Source organism: Diadema antillarum, unplaced genomic scaffold (assembly GCF_040938485.1).
Source record: "Diadema antillarum isolate AM-2024a unplaced genomic scaffold, OU_Dant_1.0 seq00001323_RagTag, whole genome shotgun sequence".
Taxonomy (NCBI): domain Eukaryota; kingdom Metazoa; phylum Echinodermata; class Echinoidea; order Diadematoida; family Diadematidae; genus Diadema; species Diadema antillarum.
The window spans coordinates 278,403-300,760 of record NW_027272094.1 but is presented as its reverse complement, the minus strand read 5'-3'; the positions used below and the strand labels follow the sequence as shown (position 1 = coordinate 300,760).

General features: G+C 40.1%; 1 protein-coding gene across 1 annotated transcript; it reads right to left on the bottom strand.

Annotated features, from left to right (window-relative positions):
• Positions 1–1,430: 1,430 nt before the first annotated feature.
• LOC139708269 (AP-2 complex subunit mu) lies at positions 1,431–21,988 on the bottom strand. The gene is made up of 11 exons (XM_071620241.1): positions 21,861–21,988; positions 18,637–18,729; positions 17,718–17,983; positions 16,934–17,016; positions 15,865–16,000; positions 12,611–12,746; positions 10,662–10,778; positions 9,886–10,021; positions 7,961–8,058; positions 6,524–6,635; positions 1,431–5,769 (listed from the first exon to the last, which is right to left on the bottom strand). Exons 2-11 carry the CDS (start codon positions 18,708–18,710, stop codon positions 5,635–5,637), a joined length of 1,293 nt encoding a protein of 430 aa, XP_071476342.1. The 5' UTR covers positions 18,711–18,729; positions 21,861–21,988; the 3' UTR covers positions 1,431–5,634.
• Positions 21,989–22,358: the final 370 nt, after the last annotated feature.

The window sequence follows — 22,358 nt, the reverse complement described above, 5'->3', positions numbered from 1 at the left end:
TGTACTGTATCATTCTGGTTTTACAGTAGCCAGAGGCTACATATCATACAGTCTCTTTGAAAGAGAACAGGTTACTGGTAGATTTAAGTGTGGAGATTTTTTGTGGATGCACCTGGAAAAGAAAACACACACACACACACACACACACACACACACAAAACATAATTAAGGATATTTGCAACATACAAATATGTTGATTTGTGAACTGGAATTATGTGTACTGTGTCTTTCAATTTAAGTTAATATCTTCAGCTGAGAAAGATAAGGGCGTTAAGGCTACACTAACCCTATGGCGTTAAAGGGTATGTACAGTTCTGGTTGAGGCAAGGATTTAGCTTTTAACGTTTTGCAACATATTCAGAAACCACTCTATGAGATGTCAAAGAACATGCAATTCTAGGGGGTATCAAAAGTTTACTTGATAAAAATCGGTTTTGAAATGGCTGAGAAATCCAAAAACAAGGTGAAACAAAGAGATCCTAATAAAAGGCATGGCTTGTCGCCTTTTATTATTATCACTTTTTGGGATATCTCAGCCATTTGAAAACCAATTTTCATCAAATAAACATTGAATCCTTCTTAAAATTACATGCTCTTTCACATTTCATAAAAAGGTTTCTCATTATCGCACTTAGAAATGCTCAAAACATGAATCCCCACCTCAACCAGTACTGTACAGTCCCTTTAATGCTCTTATCTTTCTTAACTAACAATATGTTACAAGTACACATGAGTAAATCTCACTCCATATCTCTCCAAATGCACTGTAGATTATTTTGCACAGTATGCCAGGTAGCACCACAACTTTGTGAAAGTCTAATAAGGGTTTGCTCTGTCCTTTGTTTCGATTCAAGGCGGATTTCTGGTTGAGGCAAAGCTTTTGCATTAATCCCAACACACTTTAGAAATTTAAAAAGACACACACACACACACATACACACATAAAAAAAGCAAATTAGGAAACATGAAGAGTTTGTTCGCAAAAACCGATAAGTCCATTTTTGAAGAACTTGAAGTACGGTCTCCATCATAAAGTACAAAATAATACCTTTTAAATTATATATTGGTCACTACATACAGGTACAGTTTTGAAATTATGGTCAAAAGAAGCAAAAATTTTCTTATTCTGATTATTTTTCTTGACCTTTAATCGCAAATATCTCCATTTTGCAAATATGGACTTATCGGGTTTTGCAAACAAACTCTTCATATACTTAACCTCTTCCATACTGAATTCTGAAATCCTCATAGAATTAACACACAGCTCACCAAGTTCCTGTAGGGAACAGGTTGAAAGTCTCTATAAAGAACAAACGTAATTCTGTGTGATATACATGGTGGTGTTTCATGTGCTGTATATCAAACACACACTTCCAATTTCAAACACTCCTTGGACACAATGGACAAAGAACAGCGTGTGATGTCTGGGATTGATATCCAGGACGAAGATTTATTTGCATGAAAAACATTGATATAGATTCTCTAACTACAAACTAAGGTGACAGCAGATAACGTAGAGGTGATACACAACGCAAGATAATGACGAGAAACTGAAATCACTAATTGTTTCTATGACACAGGATCTCAAAGCTGACTCAAAAGACATTCGCAACATGATGGATAGAAAAAAAGCTAGACAGTTAAGAGCATATTAAGCAGTCTTAGAATGTTCAAGAAAGTGCCTCATTTTTTTTTAATTATCACAGCACAGATGTAAGACTTTATCATTGAAGGACTAAGCACTTTTTGATGCAGGTTTGAAATGACGTATTACAACAGCAGCCCTTGATTCTCTACAATCAAAGCCATGAAAATCTTAACAAAATTTCATCTCGTGTATTTGCTCCATCTGGGAAGAAGAGAACCACCCATGAGCTGTAACAGCCACTGCTGGAAAAGGAAGGTGACTACCCAAGCGCGGCTTGAATAGCCTCACTAAAATTCACTACAAAACTTTGCCCAAGCGGACGAGAGATGGTCAAGGACCATAGCACTCGTCGGCAGTGATTATCATTTCAAAGACGATTTGACTTGTATTTTACAAACATAATGTCTGATAATTATGATACCCTAACAGTCGGGGGCAGGGGTCTTGCTGCTGCTGTGGGTTTCTTTTTAAATCGCCAATCATACTTGGAAGATGTAGGCATGGTTTGTGTTCCTGGCTCATTTCTGTCACGCGATACTCCAACCACTTTAAAGCTTCAAAACGTTCCCAGGTGTTGCCAATCAGCATGGCATTTTTTTTGCCCCTTCTCCAGGTTGAATAATCGAGTCACTGAAATTCAGCTCAAATCAGATCTACACAGTCTCTGAAATTCGGACTGGATGTCCTCAAATACCTAATAGTTTGGGCCCCTATGTTCAGATTTTGTTGGAGCTACATTTTTGTCCTGTTGCCCAAAGGCACACTATGCCTTATGTCGCATTTTATTTTGAGTATAGCTTATGTCTCATTTTTTCTCACACTCATGTTTTTAGACACCAACTCACCAAAATTGTTTGACTGTTAACTCATTTTAAATATTTGACATACAACACTTCAGGGGAACTACATTCAGATATATGTATATATTTATATATTTATTTTGGTTGGTGAGACATCCATAAAAAGGATACTATTCTTTACAATGTTCACTATGGGATGACCAAGTACATTATGTGTACATGTAATGCTTGTTGTATGAGGGGGGTTAATATAAGCACGTATCGCACCATTTCAATGAGTATACTGTGATTTCCATCGGACTATCATAAACAACCATATATCAAACGAGGTGGCACTATAACAAAGGAACAGTGCAAAATAAGACAAAAACAAAAAGACAAGTAACAAAAATCCTCACAAACGTACACTGCAGGACCTAATGTTGTGGTTGAACACAGCCATTACATAGTGCCCTGGCTCATCCATTCACCTCTTTGATGACATCATGTGTGCAACCATAGCAACTCCACAGGTAAACAAAAAAAATGATCAATAATAGTTATAATAACAATTTCACAAAAAGAGCAACTATATTCACAATATCATCGGGATTTTTTTTCAACATTTTTACTTTTTTTTTTCCTAATCCCCATCAAGATTTGTCTCAGACCAAAATGAAACTGACAAGAGATGTTGGTTTTACTCATAATTCAAAGGCTTACAAGATAAACTTGCCCACTTGTCCTTCCAGCGTAATTCATGTTTACAAGTGCATGCAGAACGGTGACAGTGAAAGTGCACGAAATGATCCTTTATCTTAATTTTCCTTCAAGATTTCATGTCCTGGATGCATCAGTGGGCAAGAGCTTGTACAAAGTCAGAGAAAATGAGTGTTTTCGCTCAAATGAGTCTGAAACGTCGATACATCAACATGTTGTTGTTTTCTGTCTGTCAACATATCTTTATTTTCACATTCTACAACAGCTTGACAAGTGCCATACACAATTTCAGAGAGTTCAATGTTTACCTGGGTTGCTACGGCCACGACACTACGTGGGGATGAGTTACACTCCAACGCGAGGACTTGTGGTACAGATATGTGCGTGAAAACACGTTCATTACACCACTTGACATTAGAAACGAAGGCCTATAATGCAATATGAATTGAAAACACATCCAATATATCTTTGTTCTCAATTTCTCATCAATTTCATGCATTCTGAAGAGGAGCAAACTAACAGATTAAATATTCTTTTGGACAGTTCATTAGTTGTACAAAAACAGGACATACAAACTGCAGGATTATTACTGTTCCATGCATTGTAAATGCTCGTTAGTCTAGACACTTCACTTCCTTTCCAAAAGACTTCATACTTTTTGGTAAAATTAATTGATGCCGGGTCTGACAAACAATCATGTGCGTTTGTTTGTTTTTCTCTCTCTCTCCATCTCTTTCATTTTTGTTCTCTTTGTTTCTTATTCTAATCACTCTCATTTCCTTGGAAGTAATAAAAATGATGCAGCCTTCAATCATTTCCATATAAAATGCTTGCTTTTTTACACTATATCATGAGAGCATAAGCAAGCTTTTGTCTGACAATTAATTTTAAGCTCCATGACATGATTCAGATCATTTTGCTGTCCTTTGGTAAATCCCAAACTACCCCGGTCTCCTACACATGTACTGTATACACCATATATTTAGCAAGTCTAATTTTTCGCAAATTTCGGGAGCGACTGAATTCGCGATCTTGGAGTGCAGCAATGAAAGGACACATGTACGCATGCACATCATATTCATGTAAAGGTCATATTTACTTATTTCTTGGGGGTTTTTTTTAATTTGCAAACAGTACCCAGCTTGCGAAATTCGCGAAAATAAAAACCTCGCAAAATATACAATGCATACAGTACAAAGATATCATGCCTATACAGCAATGTGGGAATTGAAGTTATTTCACACCAGCAACGGCAAATCTTGTTTCAAATCTTGCTCTAAAACTTTGCATTTACCCTACGCGAGCATGGGCGTTTCAACACATGAAATATTCAAGCATTCTGGAATGATAGATCTATCGTATTCACATAGTACACAACACCTTTATCAAAGACAACAGCAGTGCCGACATGCTTCATTCATTATATTCTTCACATCAATCCATATACCCTCTATTAGAATCAGATCCTCATCATTTGGGGCACCTCAACATATTGAGTGCCATACTGTGTCGCATGCACCCGCGAAGAATCGCTTCACCTCGTGAAATGCACAATCAACAAATACGCATTCAATATTCACCAGCAAATTGTGTCTACATAATCACTGCAAAGCTAATAGCCCAGTAGAATGTCTGTGTGACCTTTTTTTGTTTTTGTTTCTCTTTGAAAGCTAATATTACAGCCAAACATCAAAATTGACTTAGTTGTTGTTGCTGTTTGCTTTTTTCCAGTGTACATGTCACAAGCAAGTCTCAGTGAAAAATATACGAGATGTGACACAAGAACACTGGGATTTATACATATAATACTAAGAATCATTTCTTCATAGATCTAAATGGTAACATCACTTAAAGAGGGGATTCTTTTTTTTTTTTTTTAGTTCAAGAGAATCTACAATGCACCTCTACTCCAGATAAGAATGATAGCTGTAAAAGCAGGAAGAGAGTCTGTAGCATGCTGTAAGAGGAAACATCACCTAAAGCGAGATTTTACGAGAAGAAAGGGAACGGGGGAAATCGGTAGCGCCAAGAGACCCACGTAAAATGACGTTGAATAAAATGTGATTCAACCTATCTTTGTGCACACAAAACTCTCGATAAAACGTAACGTATGTGCGCAAGAGTTTAACGCGATAATACTTTGGAGTCGCGTGCATGATCCAAGCTCTTTGTAGGTGATAGCACGGTAACCTGCTAAACTGCAGACATACCCATATGCTTGCTCCGGTCACTGGCAAACGATATTTTGTAGCGGTGTGAGGTTTTTACTACCAGGGATGACGTCACACATTCTACATCTTCCTGATTTTACAGTTATCACTTCCAAAATATTCTCTTCTCTCTCTTTTTTTTTTCTTTTTTTTTTGTCTCCCATGATAATTGTATTTTCCAACACTCATCCACAGGGGAGAGTCCCTCCCTCCCCCTCCCTACCCCTGCAAATAAATGACCTCTGTCGACCGGAGCGGGATCGTTGCATCACGCAGGTCACGACCTCGTCTCGTAGAGGCCACTCCTGCTGATGTAGCGGACCCACTTGATGACATCGTGGTCACTGTAGTTCAGTTTGGGTTCAAAGACTTTCAGGTAGCGCACCTTGAGGCCAGAGGCGGCAAACGGGACCTAGAGAGAAAAGGGGGTAAGAGAAAAGGAGGTGAGCCAACGAGCTTGCCTCGAAGAAACCTACACAAGAAGGTGTCATCACAATCTAAATTACAGTGCGACCCAAGTTATCAGGTCAGGTCGGTTTCTCCCTGGGGTGTACAAATACAAAACCATATTATATTTCTTTCAGAAACAGTCGGGTCTTACTGGACCGATTTCACAAAGGTAGTTTCAAGTTAGTATATGGATTATGCAAATTTCGTCTGCATTTGTGCGCCAGAGATTGCATACGCCGACAGGCACTAAATAATGAACACGCACTGATACGTGCATGTGAAAGGTACACCTATTATGTGCTCATTTTAGTTCATGGACTAAATTTAAACCATGGTTTTTAATTTCAATTAACTCTGTTATTTCGGCGCTTGTGTCTGAGTAAACTAGCACCCACAAAAAACAAATGAACATAATACCACTGACAGCTGGCTGTCACATGATCACAATTTCATTTGTCTTAAAGCCTGACATCCACTAGGGCTTGGACAAGATGCAGAATACAAACATATTAAATTTGCATTCATCCAGCAATCTCTCTGCATTTCTGGTCGCCGTCTTCATCATGCCCAAACCCTTCCCAGCTTTTCAACACCTTTCGGAGACAAACAGGAAGAAGAGTCCCTGGATATTCTCACTGAATAAAATACACTTGGAATCAGAACATTTAGTGGACATTTGGCGAGCCGTTATGAGGAGTACATGGAGGCATACTGACCTCGAAATTCATGGAGATGGGTGGGCGGGCCCACTTCTTCTTGTCGTTGGTCGGCAGCAGCTCGATCTCAGCACTGATCTGAGACTCCTTCATGCCACTCATCCTCTTGATCCTGCAGAAAGGACGGAAAGAACGTCAAGTTAACGATCGTTCTATCTCTCGCAGCACACGCTTGGTGCTTTCTACCAGATATTACAATCTTTTATACTGGCTGCTTGTTTGTTGGTTCCTCGTTCAGAGGTTGTTAAGGGTTTTTCATTTTACAATCACTGTTCAAGCGAGATCATATGATAATGATTGTTCGCCCAATCCAGGGCAACCCAATGAATGAGCCATTTTACCATAAAGACAATTCAAATATAACTACAGCAAAACTTCAGTTACACAGCCATGTCAGCATGGGCTCCAATCCGGATAAGTTACATGGCCTGATAAGTGGAATAAGCTCACTTTTGAAAAAGTTGTGTTGCATAGATACATATGGCTTTGTTGATATTCTATCCACTATGATGAATTATATACCAGCAAGTTTCATAATTCAAATTCTGAAGTGAAATGGAATACCGGAAAGTATAAATGTACCTTCCCCTTCATCTTTGTTTCTTGGTAGAAACAGTATTTTTGTTGGTATAAATATCATAGCAATAGCATTAATGTCCAGACATCCTTTATTTGCAAGAGAATCATTGTTTTGCACTTCCAGAAAGGTTTCACACTGAAAATGCAAAGATAATCATGTTCAGTCCATGCAAGGATAATACAGAGATCCAGGAAAGTGACAGAGAGGATAACCGGGGTCGGACTGTACTAGTACTTCGTATGAGGCCTTTTATAAACAGGCCTAATGTGCTTCAATTGGTCCCACACACTCTTATATTGTTCAAACATCACTTTTTGCTGTACACATTTTTACGTGGAAACTAGAAAAACACTCGGAGAGCGCAGACCTCCATCAAGCAGCTCATTTCCACACATACATGCACGCTGAAAATCGCTTTTTGTTTACGTTATCAGCTTCCAGCTGCATGGTGCCTCGCCCAAGCTGAGCAAGCGCTTCAGTGTGCATGTGCAAACCTTCAATACCTGCCAGCTTAAACTCCCAAGTTTACTGACCCTATCTACCAAAGGATACAAAATCCTTCATAACTTCAAAGAAATTCCTGGATCACTACCAAAATTTAATCATCTGTTCCTTGTGGCATTATCAACTTTTTCTGCCAATTTCATCCAAATCCATTTGTAACTTTTGAGTCATTTTGCACACAGACAGACAAACCAATGCCGACTAAAATGTAACCTCCTTGGTAGAGGTAATAAATGAAATGAAATTTGCAGGCGAGAGGATGGGGAATGAGGAAGAGGGAAAAGAAAGAAGAGGGTGGAAGAAGGGCAAGGGGAGAGGGAGAAACCATTGAAGAAGAGGTGACCAATACTCACTTCCAGACTATGGCATTCTCGCTGGACTTGTACTTGGCCTTGCCCTTCATGCAGATGACCTGGACGCCGCTGGTGTTAAGGGGTGTCGGGATGCGCACCTGCCGATTTCGAAACAATAGGCAGTTTTAATGATACAGGGGAAACTCGGTATAACGAACACTGCTATAACGAGATATCGGTTATAACGAGGAAATTTTCCCGGTCCCAAATTTCCTTCCGCACACGTCTATGTAAAATGCTACTCTTATAGCGCGATCGGCTATAATGAAATAACTGCTATAACGAGATAAATTTTGTGACTTCCAAACAAAGAAAATTATAGTCAATCAAACCTGCTATAGCGAGGTAAAATGCCTTCGGTAAAGCTTTACTTCGCCTGTGCTATCATCTTCCGAGATTGTAAAGCTTGATGCGCCAAAAACTGTCTTGTACACACATAATCATTTTCTTGAGTGCACTCCAGCTAGCACTGCATGCTGTACAGTACGTGTAAGTGTGTGTGTGTGCGCGCACACTGATACATACAGAAAATGTGGTGGGACCACAGGGTGGGACGGCCATTTGTATACATGACATGATCATGACGTTAAGCAGGTGTGAGGCAATCTGATGCTGTGATTGGCCTTCTACGTAGGGAATTCCCCATCTTCACACACACGCAGTCATAATGTACATACAGGATGTGTCACATACACACACAGCATTGTCAAGCTTTCCACACAACACACACCCATACGATAACCACATACAAATGTACCAATCCACAGACGATCTTGATACAATCGCAAGCTATAAATTTACAAATTCAAACATCTTCAATTAATAAGAAACACGTACATTCTTGATATTGGATTTCCTTGGCGAAAAACATCTTCTTACCCATAAAGGTGAGTAATTCCCTCACACACAATATAAAGTTATCAGTACCGGTATTGATTGAAATATGATGGGTAGTCCCACATGTGCAAATTAATGTCTTTATATTATGCCTTCTTTTATGCCTACTGATATGACGAGATATCGGCTATAACGAGGAAAATGACTCGGTCCCGACCATCTCGTTATATCGAGTTTCCACTGTATAAGCAAATATTATCCTCACCTTTTAAGCAGAGGTTGTTCTCTAACCACCTGAAAGCTTTACCAAGGCTTGTCTGACATACCAACAAGTAACACATGCAAACAAGATACCAGGAATTGCATTTCTTTTAAGAACAGGTTAATGGAATTGCTCGTCTCTACGTTCTAGGGAATGAAACATCCATGAACTTAAATACATTATGAAAACGGCTTATCATGGTTGAATGACCACATGAACATAACACATGTTTGCACACTATTTGATAGTATTCTTTGTTTTACTTTCTTTCTTTCTTTTTTTTCTCCATGGACTCTTACTCATACAGGAGACAAATCCTTCTCAGCTGCTGCCCCACGCCCATGGAATCAGCTTCTCCAGAGCATCCAAGAATCACTGTCTCTGGCAGTTTTTCAAGAGTCCTTGAAGACTTTTCTCTTTAATAATTAATTCACAAATTATGTTTATTTTGTGCTTTTCATTAGAAATTTTTCCCCACCCACTTAAGGTACAATGTGTGATATCATTTTGTGAAGCACTGTGTTACATGATCACTCCTGAGAGCACTAAATAAGTACCAATATTGTATTGCAAGAAGAAAGTTCAAGAAGAATTGATAAAAGAATTATAAAGGAAAATAGAAAACACAAATAAATAGGGGAAAATGTAGGCAAAATTTGGCAAATGTTTCAAGAGTTATAACTTCTTGAATTTGAAGAAATCCTGAATACATTAGTATAGTAACCTATGAACATCCTAGATTGCCTCATTACATACAATGTCACTGACATTACAGGATCTCCTATCAAGGGTCCAGTCTTATTCACTAAACCACAGAAATACATACCTCAATCTTTTGCCCGAGTATTGTGGGCTTGAAGTTGGACTTCAACACAACCTTGACCTCCATCTTTGTCCGACCCACCTCCCTGACCAATGGAATGACCCTAAATGGCAAGCTGATGTCCTTGGTTGTACGGTACCTGAAGGGAGACACCATTTTGATATGGGGACATTTTAATATGGTGGAATAATCCATCATACACACATTTGGGCTTTGCTTACACACTCATTCAGAGAAAAAGCAAAAACAAAAATTTCATACTTTCACAAAGTCATATCAAGCAAAACTGGACCAACAAATAGCTGAGAAACGTTGATTTCTTGAAGTCTTATCCAACCATCAAGTCAGGCTAATTTCACTGCTGTTTAGAGTCAATAAAAAAAGCCTCCTTTTCACATGACCACAACAGACACCTAAAAAATGTAATGTATCCAGCACCAATCAGAGGCAGATGTGTAGAGTAGCCTTCACAATACATTAATTTGGCTTCACAATAACTGTAACTTATGATGGCCATAATGGGGGGGGGGGGGGGGGGGGGGTCCAACATGAGAAGAGAAGATGGGCATTATGTATCATTATGCAATGAGTGTGGTGCATTGCTATGTAAGTGCATAAATCAAGTACTATTAAATGTACCAACCCCCCCCCCCCCCCCCAAATTACGGCTTAAAAATAGACAGCAATTGCATTTAGATGGTGATCTTTAATCTAGACAATAAGCTAACTTCGAGGATAAGCTCACAATTAAGTACACTGAATCAGTGTACAAGACTTACTTCATGAGCTCAAACTCGCCGTCAGGGGGGATGAAACTGATGCTGCGCTCCGACTCAAACTTGCTCAGCTTCACGCACTGGTGGAATGTGCAGTCATCAATGGCTATCGACGATTTGCTGTGGGGAGAAACAGAGAGGAGGATGACACTTCAAGACTTGATGGCAAAAGCCAGGTTAACTGGTATATAAGGCAAATCAAGGAGCGCCATCACATTTAACAGAATGAAACCTTTTCAGGAGAGCTGTATCACTAACAAGAAAAGATTGTCCAAAGACAGAATGGAATATTCATCTGTGACAAAAGGTATATGTATTTCAAAACATCACAATCAGCCTGAAAATTTGCACATAAAAAGAGGTAACTGCATAGCATCAGTTGTCCAACTTTGTATCTCAGAAAGACAATTTAAGATCTACAAAAGAAGAGTAAGAATCTCAATTCAAATCATCTCTACAACAAGAGACCCGGGGGTCACGCGCTCACCTGAGTATCGCAAGTTCACCTTCGATGCATTCTTGCAGACTCTTACCTGAGAACATTGGAAACTTATGGTGGGGGTAGCTTTGAGAATGGGGCCATGGTGTCCATTTACATATTCTATCACACTAGTAAAAATACCTGCCAAGTACACTGTACTTTATAGAATGTTGGATTATGCAGCTTGGGAAAAAAGACTTAAAGCCCTATCACTTTTGATTAGAACTAGAGAAAAATATTATTTAATATTCAATAATTTAGGAGGTTTGGACCCCCTGGGGCCCCCAAGGAAAGCATGGTGCCAATACAAACACTTTGAGATCTTGTCCCTATGGGAATGCTACTTGACAAGTTTGGTGAAAATCCACTGTGTTGTTTTCAGCAAGAAGATGAAAATTTAGGCCCGCATTTGGACCCCCCCCCCCCCATCCCATCCTGCTTCCTTGGGTCCCAAGGGGGTGGGGGTTGGGGAGGGCACCCCTGATTCTCCCATGAACAAACTTGACACAACAGTCATCAATATACTGACTCATTGTATTAACTTAACTCAATCACTCTTCCAGTTCTAGAGAAAATCTCTAAAAGATTCCTTACAGGAGGGGGTGGGACCCCTGGGGCCTCCCAGGTGGGGCATGGTGCACATTTGATGGAATTGAGATTCTATCCCCCTAGGGATGCTACCTGCCAAGTTTGGTGAAAATTAGTGATAGGGTTTTCAAGAAAAAAATGAAAATTTACAATTTCGGTCCAAATTTTGGCCCCCTGGGGCCCCCCAGGTGGGGCATGGTGCCCATTTGATGGGAATGAGATTCTTTCCCCCTAGGGATGCTACCTGCCAAGTTTGGTGAAAATTCATAGTGGCATTTTCAAGAAAAAGATGAAAATGTACAATTTGGGCCCCATTAGGACCCCTCCCCATCCCCCTCCCCTGGATCCCAAGGGGGGCACCCCTGATTCCGCCATGAACAAACTTGAAACTACAGTCATCAATGTACTAATTCATAGTATTAACTTTGCTCTATCACTTCTGGTTCTAGAGAAGAAGATTTTTTAAGATTCCTTAATTTTGGGGGGTTTGGGCCCCTCTGGGGGCCCCCTAGGTGGGGTATGGTGCCCACTTGAACAAATTGAGATCCTATCCCCCTAGGGATGCTACCTGCCAAGTTTGGTGAAAATCGGTCAAGGGGTTCTCAAGAAGAAGATGAAAATGTAAAAGTTTACGCACAACGCACGACGCACAACGGAGGACGCACGACGGACGAAGAGCGATCGCAATAGCTCACTTGAGCCTTGGGCTCAGGTGAGCTAAAAACTGCAAGAAATGCAGATATACATGTGATTTTCACATTACCACCATCCTTCTATTAATGCATTTCTGTACAAAGTCCAATGTAAAGACATGGGAGTGACTTGTCAAAGTATTCCCTCACTGTACCAGACATTCACACCAAAGTAAATAAGTGGGACTAACCTCTTGGCTGGGTCATCTCCCTTTCCTTGCTTGTCTAGCGTGATCTTGTCGTTCATGCCAAACTTGCATTCGGGCATCCCGCTCAGGTAGCTCTTCATCACTACCCTGCCAGCCACGTGGGCACTCAACACTTGACCTATAAATACCAACAAAGGAAACAACGGAAATTCAGATATTAACAACAATACATGATGCTGATGTGATGATAATGATGATGACACTATTACTACTACAACTACTTTTCCTATTACAGTACTCACTGCTTAAACGAGAGGGGTAGGGAGACAAGTATTTCTCCCGTTTATCATTTATAGACACTTTATAGACATTATTTTTAGACATTAATGATTTGAACTATGAAAGTGTTTCAGCCAGATTTGTCCCGATAAAGCAGTTCATGGTTACGATTAAGCGGTGGAAATAACACATCAAAAATTTGTTACATCAAGTTTTGTTGCACTTATGCCATGTTCCCGCTAAAGCGGTTCCCAATCAACGAGTGAGCACTATACTACAACCACAGCTACAAATACTTCACTACTACTTCACTACAACTTCTACTACGATAATAATAGTACACAAGAGTGAGATGAGAAGGAGAAAAAAAAAAGAAAAAGAAGAAAATGAAGAAAATGAAGAAGAAAAGAAGAAGAAGAAGAAGAAGAAGAAGAAAAAGAAGGAAAACAAAAGAGGACATTTGCGTTTTTTACATAGCATCCAACTGCCATGATGTAGTTCCCACAGCACTCTGCAACACAGTGTTATCCCACCTTGTCAATCACAATATCTGGATTACATGCCATGTATTGAAGGTACATTTTGAGAATGCAACATCTGCCCCCCCCCCCCCCCCCAAAAAAAAAAAAATGTAAATAAATAACAAGAGACCCGCGGGTCTAGCGCTCACCTGAGTATCGCAAGTTCACCTTTCACGCAGTCACTAATCTAAATTATTCACAGCTCTACCAAAATTTGACCAGGCATTCTCAAGTAGAAGATGAAAATGTACAATAAGGGCCCAATTTTTTTAAGATTCCTTAATTTGGGGGGATTGGGGGCCCCCTGGGGCCCTGTGGGTGGGGCATGGTGCCCATTTTGATAAATTGAGATCCTGACCCCCTAGGGATGCTACCTGCCAAGTTTGACAAAAATCCATCATGAGGTTTTCAGGAAGAAGATGAAAATGTACAATTCAGGCCCCCATTTGGACCCTTCCAACCACCACCCCCCCCCCCCCCCCTACCCAAGAGGGGCACCCCTGGATCTCCTATGAACAAACTTGAAACTACAGTCATTAATGTACTCACTCATAGTATTATCTCAGCTCTATATATAACTTCTGATTCTAGAGAAGATTTATAAAGATTCCTTCATTTGGGGGATTTGGGACCCCTGGGGGCCCCCTGGGTGGGGCATGGTGCCCATTTTAACAAATTGAGATCCTAACCCCCTAGGGATGCTACCTGCCAAGTTTGGTGAAAATAGGTCATGGGGTTCTCAAGAAGAAGATAAAAATGTACAATTTAGGCCCCATTAGGACCCCTCCTCACCCCCTCCCTCCCCTGGGTCCCAAGGGGGGCACCCCTGATTCTGCCATGAACAAACTTGAAACTACAGTCATCAATGTACTAACTCATAGTATTAACTTAGCTCTATCACTTCTGGTTCTAGAGAAGAAGATTTTTGCGGATATTCCTTAATTTTGGGGGGTTTGGGCCCCCTGGGGGCCCCCTGGGTGGGGCATGGTGCCCATTTTCACAAATTGATTTCCTAACCCCCTAGGGATGCTACCTGCCAAGTTTGGTGAAAATGGGTCATGGGGTTCTCAAGAAGACGATGAAAATGTACAATTTAGGCCCCATTAGAACCCTTCCCCACCCCCCTCCCCTGGGTCCCAAGGGGGGCACCCCTGATTCTGCCATGAACAAACTTGAAACTACAGTCATCAATGTACTAACTCATAGTATTAACTTAGCTCTATCACTTCTGGTTCTAGAGAAGAAGATTTTTACAGATTCTTTAATTTTGGGGGGTTTGGGCCCCCTGGGGGCCCCCTGGGTGGGGCATGGTGCCCATTTTAACAAATTGAGTTCCTAACCCCCTAGGGATGCTACCTGCCAAGTTTGATGAAAATCGGTCTTGGGGTTTTCAAGAAGAAGATGAAAATGTAAAAAGTTTACGCACGACGCACGACGGACGACGGACGACGGACGACGGACGACGCACGACGCACGACGCACGACGCACGACGGACGCCGGACGAAGGGCGATCGCAATAGCTCACTTGAGCCTTTGGCTCAGGTGAGCTAAAAATCAACCACTCTGACAAGAGGCAATAGATCAGGCACGCCCAAATCATCTACCACGTCAATGGTGATGTAATGTTAGATGACATTGCAGTTGTTTCTGACAACACATACTGACCAGTACAATGGTACCATTCTATTTGACCTGTTGAGGACGGACTGATTTTGCTACAACATGTATTTCCCATACACACCTGCCCGAGTATACTCTGGACTCGTCCTCAACGGGTTAATATCAACACTGAAAACTGCATCGCTTGTTAAGCTTTACTGTGCTTGATTCACTGATCACCATTTCTACAGGAATGCTTCCTACGCCTGCTGGCAATGTCTTCAAACTAAGTGCCAATGAATAGAGATTGCCTATAAATCCCCTTGATCCCTAGTGTGTCCCCAGGTGAACTGAGGCACATTGTTATGCCTTGGTGGAAGGGCTAACAGTCAGCTAACTGGTAGATTTGAGTTTTGAGGAATTAGCTGACTGCTGATGAAAACTGATGGCAAGTTACATGAAGTGCCTGGGTACATGGTACATACATGTAAAGGGATATGCCATATGCCAGTCAAAACTGAAGTAGTAAGCTTCTCTTTATCGAGAGCCCATACAATATCTGTCTTCTTCGATTCTCGGGGAGGGAAGGGAAGTTCCTGTAAAAGTGACATATATTTAGCAAGTCAAATTTTTCATGAATAAGGAATTCCCGACATTTTAAGCAAGTGGCTAAATCTGCAAACATGGAGTACAGCAACGGATGATGAAATCTACGCGTGCAGATTGCACTCGAATGTCAGATCAGAGTTAAATTTCTGTGTTTTATCAAATTCGCAAATAGCACGCAACTTGGAACAATTCGCGAAAACTAAAAACCCCAAGAAATATTTGTTGTGCAGTACTTCTGCATTTGTGACTGGATCATGAGAGCAAAGACACCCTTTTGAACCACGCACCTTGCGGCGACATGAGCAGGTTAACGTTCTCGAGCACGTCAAGGAAGAGCTCGTTGCGGCGGTACTTGATGCCCTCCCGCCTCCAGCCAATCTGACCGGTCACTTGGTTGGTGATCTGAGCTTGCTCCTCTTTACTCTGCACAGACAGACAGACGGACAGACAGACAAAGATTTATAAATACTTCATCAGGCATGTGGTGCAAAGTTTGAGATTTGGTTTTCTGGTTTTTCCTCTTGAGTGCTACTTACACTATCAGAAAACCAGATAATGTTTCCTATTCTTAGATTAAGTGACAACAATGGAAGAGATAATGAATTAAATGAAATGAATAGCTTGTCAGTTGGTTCTGTAATATGACCCATTTAATCTTTGCCCTGTTGCACACAGCATAATATCATTTAAACACTTTAAATGTATAAAAATGAACACTAATCCCCTAAATTTCATTCAGGAACAGAATAATTTGATAGATTCATCTACTTGTTACCCCTAAACAACAAGTGAGGTTAAATTCATTAAATCAAAATCCTCCCCCAATTGCTTGGCACTGTGCATAGAACTGATATTAAACTGTAATTGCAGATTCTCTGTTGGCTTGCATAGCCTGGCCATCTCCAATAAGTTTAAAAGTGTTGTTATAAAGTACTATGAAATTGAATCTGTGCCAGTACAACTACCATCACGTAACTCAGACTCAGGTAAGAGGTAACACTATCGTAACAACCTTTGCTGTCAAATTTGGTTCTAAAATAATTGTCTTTGATGAATGTATACAGGTAACTAATAGCGCAGCATATTAAAGCTTGTTAATTGATATCCAAGTTTGAGCAAGCTACTGCATCGAAGGTAGGTTCATGCATTGAGCTTTGTAAAATATGCAGAAGATTAAATGTGCAGATCTGCTTTCAATTCTGGACACTTGCCTAACAAGGACAATGAGAAAGTCTCGATTTAGCGGTGGCAACTGTGTGTCGCAAATTACATTCTCTGGATAATAGTCCCAGGGCTAGTTTCCTTTGGCCAGTGGGGACAAAGAGTCCCTTGACCCCTCTAGGTATCTAAACTCACCGAGGATTTGACCCCTTGTTGTGTGATGAAGGTCTTCAGAATGCCTGTATCTGTGTTCTGTGGGTATCCATAATCCAGGATTTCTGACAGGAAAAATATTAGGGAATGTTAACTTCATTCTCATTCTTTCTTTAAACAAGTCAGACAAAATTACAAGCAATGCTCTACAAGTCACATGCGAGTACTTATCAGTAAATATTTTCAGCAGGATGACATTTCAAAGTACAAAGTGACATTGCGATAGTTTCTCATGAACAGGTAAGCACATTTCTGAGTACAGGTTCTGAGCTCTGCTATATTTCACTGTGTTACATGCAATTCTGACACGCAAAGCCCTCGACACTAATTTTGCAGGTAACTCATGGCGTTAATAATATCACAAGTTTGTTATACCAGAGGTAAGCCCAAGTTTTGATTAAACAGAGATGGAATGTTGAGGAACGTAGAACTACATGTTTAGTGATAAGCAAGTAGTGATTTTGCTCGCTTTGTTCGCTTTCTTTAGAACTACAGTCAACTTTGGACAAGTGTCAGAAACTTGTCATGTCAAGTTTCATTTAGGTGTAAGATGCAATGTAAGATTGCATAGAGATGTCATTGAACAACTATGAAATTCTGATAGTAAGCCACTAGTACAGCGAGTGTCTTCCGCTGTCAGAGTTTGGACCGTAGCATGTGCAGTTTATACTACGATTGCATGTCATCTTATTACAGCTACACACTTGTACACAGAGAAATGATTGTTCTAAAGAATTAAGGGGAAGGGCTTGTTGCCTCATCTTACCATCCAGTAGCTCATAGATGAGCACAAAGTTGTTCTTGATGTTGTCCTCCGTGACCTTGCCAAAGTACGAGGTCATGACCTCCATCAGCTTGGCCAGGAACTCAAAGACCATGGGGGCGTTGACGTTCTGCTTGGTCACCGCGGCGACCCAGACGTTGCCCCGCTTGATGTGGAAAAAGCTGGTGCGGGCCATGTTGGTGACCGGGGAGCGCACCTGCTGGCGCGCGTGGATGACGTTCACTCGGAACGCATCCACGGCATTACGTCTGCAAGCGAAGACAAACCACACACACACGAACATCAATATAAAGCTTGCTACATGGTGCATGATACAGGTGTACTACATAAACACAGATATTAACCTTGTATAAACAGCACTGCAATATTCTGAAGGCTAAAAAGGCATACTACTGGTGGCAAAACAGTATTTGTACCTTTCCTGTAATAGACATTGTATGAGTCGTAATACAATTAGGGAAAAACAGTATTATCCATGAAATCTGCAGTACATTGTACTTTTGGTCCCCCCCCCACCCCCCACCCCCCAAAAAAAAAAAAAATTTGGTCCCCCCCCCCCCCCCCAACCCAAAAAAAAAATAAAAATAAAAAAAATACTATCAAAAAATGTAGCCATTGGCATCTCTGCATTTAGGGTAGATATCTGAAAATGATTTGAATTCTTGCTGCATTATTTCAGTCCAAGAAATAAAATTGTACATATGCCTGTAAAAAGTACACAATGCAATTTCAAAGTATAAAGCTAGTACCAAGGTACTGTACCTCCCAAAAGTCAACATAAACACCTTTGCCTGAATACATTGTACCTTGTCGTAATTTCAATTCTACAAGAAGGTAGCCTCAAATACGACCTCACAAGACTCTCCACTTAGGAAAACATCACATTTTACTCAGCACTCACCCTATGTCATCTCGAAATACTCGTGATATGAGGACCTCCCCCTTGTGATTGTATATAAAGAGTCCTCCTAACATCTTCGGCTAGCTCATCATCCTGTGGACACATTCACAAAAGAGAAGTTAGTACAGTGTGTGTGTGTACTGTAGGTCAGTCACATCTACAGTGTTTACCAGTAAATACCTTCAGAGTTTTACAACTCTTTATAGCCACAGAGACAGCACAAAGCATTTCAGTTCCAAAGTACACTGTACACTTGGCTAATATCTGTACTTAACAGGAAACTTAAGAAGTGAATAAAAGCCATTCATTTTATAATACCAAAACTACTTTGTTCAGTTCAGTTTGCTACTTTCCAAAATATTTCAGCTTATGTCAGCATATTCATCATCTCACAAAGCAGTCAATATCACTGTATGCTTGTCTCATGCATGGAATATCACAAACAGAATATACCTTTGAATAATATTTATTCTGTGACTCTGCACAGGATGTATTCATCAAGGATACAACATAATTTCATCAGTACATCTTCCAAGAAAACAAAACAAAACAATACATTGCTTCCTTCCCACAAATTCTGCAAAGAATCAATCTCTCTGGTCATCATTATTGATCTGTTCCATTTATTAAGTCCACTGAAATCACCAACATTTTTTGGAACTATGTGTTCCATTTTTCTTTACTGAATGAAAGTGTGTGATAATAAATCACTACAATGATAAACATATCTGGGTTTACTGTATGCACCATATATTTAATGAGTGTATAACACAGCATACTTTGCAAATTGGGAATTATAAGACAATTTCACAAGTACCGTAGTTGAACTTGAATTCCCAATCAAGCTGTACATTGACAACATGAAGGAGTATTAGCACTTGTCAGGAGAAAAGTTGGCCATTTTCCAACTTGGAGATGGAGGCCACACACAAAATATTACAATATATTTGTGTTTTAAGGAGGCTTTATTTTCTCATGGATTGTTGATTCAAAGAATCACATTCAACTTCACAAGTCCCAAGAAAATGTAGAAACATTGAGATTGAAGTGGAATGATGCACAGGCATTGTCCGACATCATTAGTGGATTAATATTTAAAGTACATTTAAGTGAAGTAATATGATGGCTGGTATTGTTGCATACTGTAGCAGGTAAACAGTACTAGTACAATTGTACATGTATGTACATGTACAAATTGTAGTATTACGATCTCTAGTTCAGCTACTAAAGCACTGCTGAGCTGGTAAAAAAATATTCATATGCTTTCATATGATTTCCTGGCAATTATCTGATACAAATGTGGGCACTTTAGTAATGATAGATCTACTTTGAGCAAATTGTTTGCCTCTACTAAGAATCTAATTATGTGTACAGTCTACATAGAAAACAATCTCCAGCACATGTGTATACCATATTTACAAAAGTGTAGTAAACTTGTGCCAAAAATATGAGCCTCCCCTAAACAAACATGGAAGTCAAGTTCATCTTCGTGATAGGCTGCATAGCCTTTTGAAGATTATGAAAGAAGAAGAAGAAGACAAACCTCTCCGCAATATTTATCTGACGTTAGATATTCACATCAAGATACAAGCAAAACTCCAAGCACACTTTCTCTGTTTAGGTCTCATCATTATCATCATGCTGTTTAAACATCTATCTACTGTACTGTATACGCTATATATTTCGCGGGGGTTTTATTTTCGCGAATTTCGCGAGTCGGGAGCTATTCGCGAAATTAACAACACGCGAAAATATAACCTTCCAAAATGAATCCCTTGCCTTGGTGATACGAACATTTCAGTACTAGTATACCATGTCACGGCTTACCGAACAGACCATACTGGCTAAGCTTGTTTACGCACGTCCACGTCTACTTACGAATACTGTAGAGAGCCAATCCATTATCGCAAGGGGACCACTCGTCAGAAATCTAGCGCGACAGACTTAACCACTTCAAAAATGTTGAATTCTAACTTACTAGTTCGTAGAGTTTGGCAAGTCTTTTTCATGCAGTGTATACTCTAACTAGTGTCATTCTTATTTGCTAGTAAGTTGAAAATTCACACTTTCTTTGCCACTTCATATTTTCTGTCCCCCAATCGCGAATTTAACCACTCGCGAAAATGTGTGACAGCGACAATTCGCGAAAATTTATGTACGCGAAAATTATAGCGTATACACTACATGTTACATGTAAATGATGAAATGTTATAGGGAAATTAAACAGGGGGTGCAAAGAGACATGATCCACGGGACAAGTCAAGGGGTCTTCACCATTGGGCATTATCATATTCATAACTGAACAAAATATATTGATAGAGTCTACATGTAGAGCCTATTATGCACCAACTTGGGTTCCACCTAAAATTTTTCACGAAAAAGAATAGGTTTTACATGTAGCAGGTGGTGGAATTTTGGACAGCCTTATGATCAAATTATGGGCAGCTTGCTTTATATTAAATTATATCTTGAAATGACACTGACACCGACACCCCAGAAGTGCATCTTCCTAATCCTATTGAACCATGATAACAAATGTTTCTTGTTGCTCGACCTGTGCTCGATCGAAAGATCAATCGGTCTGTATCTTGTCGGGGATATGTTCCGCGGAGACGTTTGGCTTCACGGAATGGGTAGCCCACGGAATCCCCTTAAACAAAGTAGGGCTGTACAAGAAAAAAAAAATGATAAGAACTCCTCCAGACAGATTTTTCTGTCTCGACTTGTGCAATCCTAACGTTAGAATAGATCATAAGAGTATTAAGACATATTTAGCTCTCAACTTCTGTTCTGGTTCTTCATGATCATGATCTTTCCTTCGTGTTACACTTGGAATTCCTGCATATGTAGCTCTTAAACAGTTTTCTACAATTAGACAGTAACTCATGTTAGGGTCTCTAACAGTTACTTGACTAGATACTCTACTGTCTTCTACATTAGATTCCATTCCTGCACTGCAGTTTGATCGCGCTGCACTGCACACTGCCACTACTGTGCAATGTATTCAAAGGTAAGATCAGTGTAAAGCACTCACTTGCACTGCCAGTATGCATGCACACTCTTTTCACTGTACAATCGTCTCGATCATGCTCAAAGGGAGGTTCGTATCAAGATACATGTAGCTGCACATGCAGAAAATCGCACATAAACATTTAGAGGGATACTAACGGATGTTTCAGTCCACTGTTGCGATTATACTACACAAAACAATTCGTGATACTCACTGAATTTCGTCCGAACACACCCACCTTTTTCCTCCACCAAGATCTTACGATAGCATGGCGTGTCACCAAGATCATGTACAAATGAATGGGAAAAGAGCTCGGGATTGAGCTGGCGGCGGAAGTTGGGCGGATCATGGATTGGGCAAACTGAAACGTAGATGGGGCTAGTCAAATTAATTTTTGACATTCAATTATGCTTACTCAGTTACGCAGTACCCAAGTACAATCATGGGGATACTAGTACTGATGAATTTGACATTAAAACTTTAGTGTTTTATAGTATTGTATCGTTTTGTTTTGTAACGGTACTCGATGTGATCAAGTTTGTACTTGATGAAATTAGCTTCAGTAAAGTTTGTGGGCCAACCCGTACTATCTTGTTTGTTGAATGCTAGTACACTGTAGTTAGTTGTTAGAGAAATTCGAGTTGGTTTTTTTTTTTTCATATAAATAGTTTTACCATGGACCTGTGCTGTTCAAAATAAAATAAAAAAAACA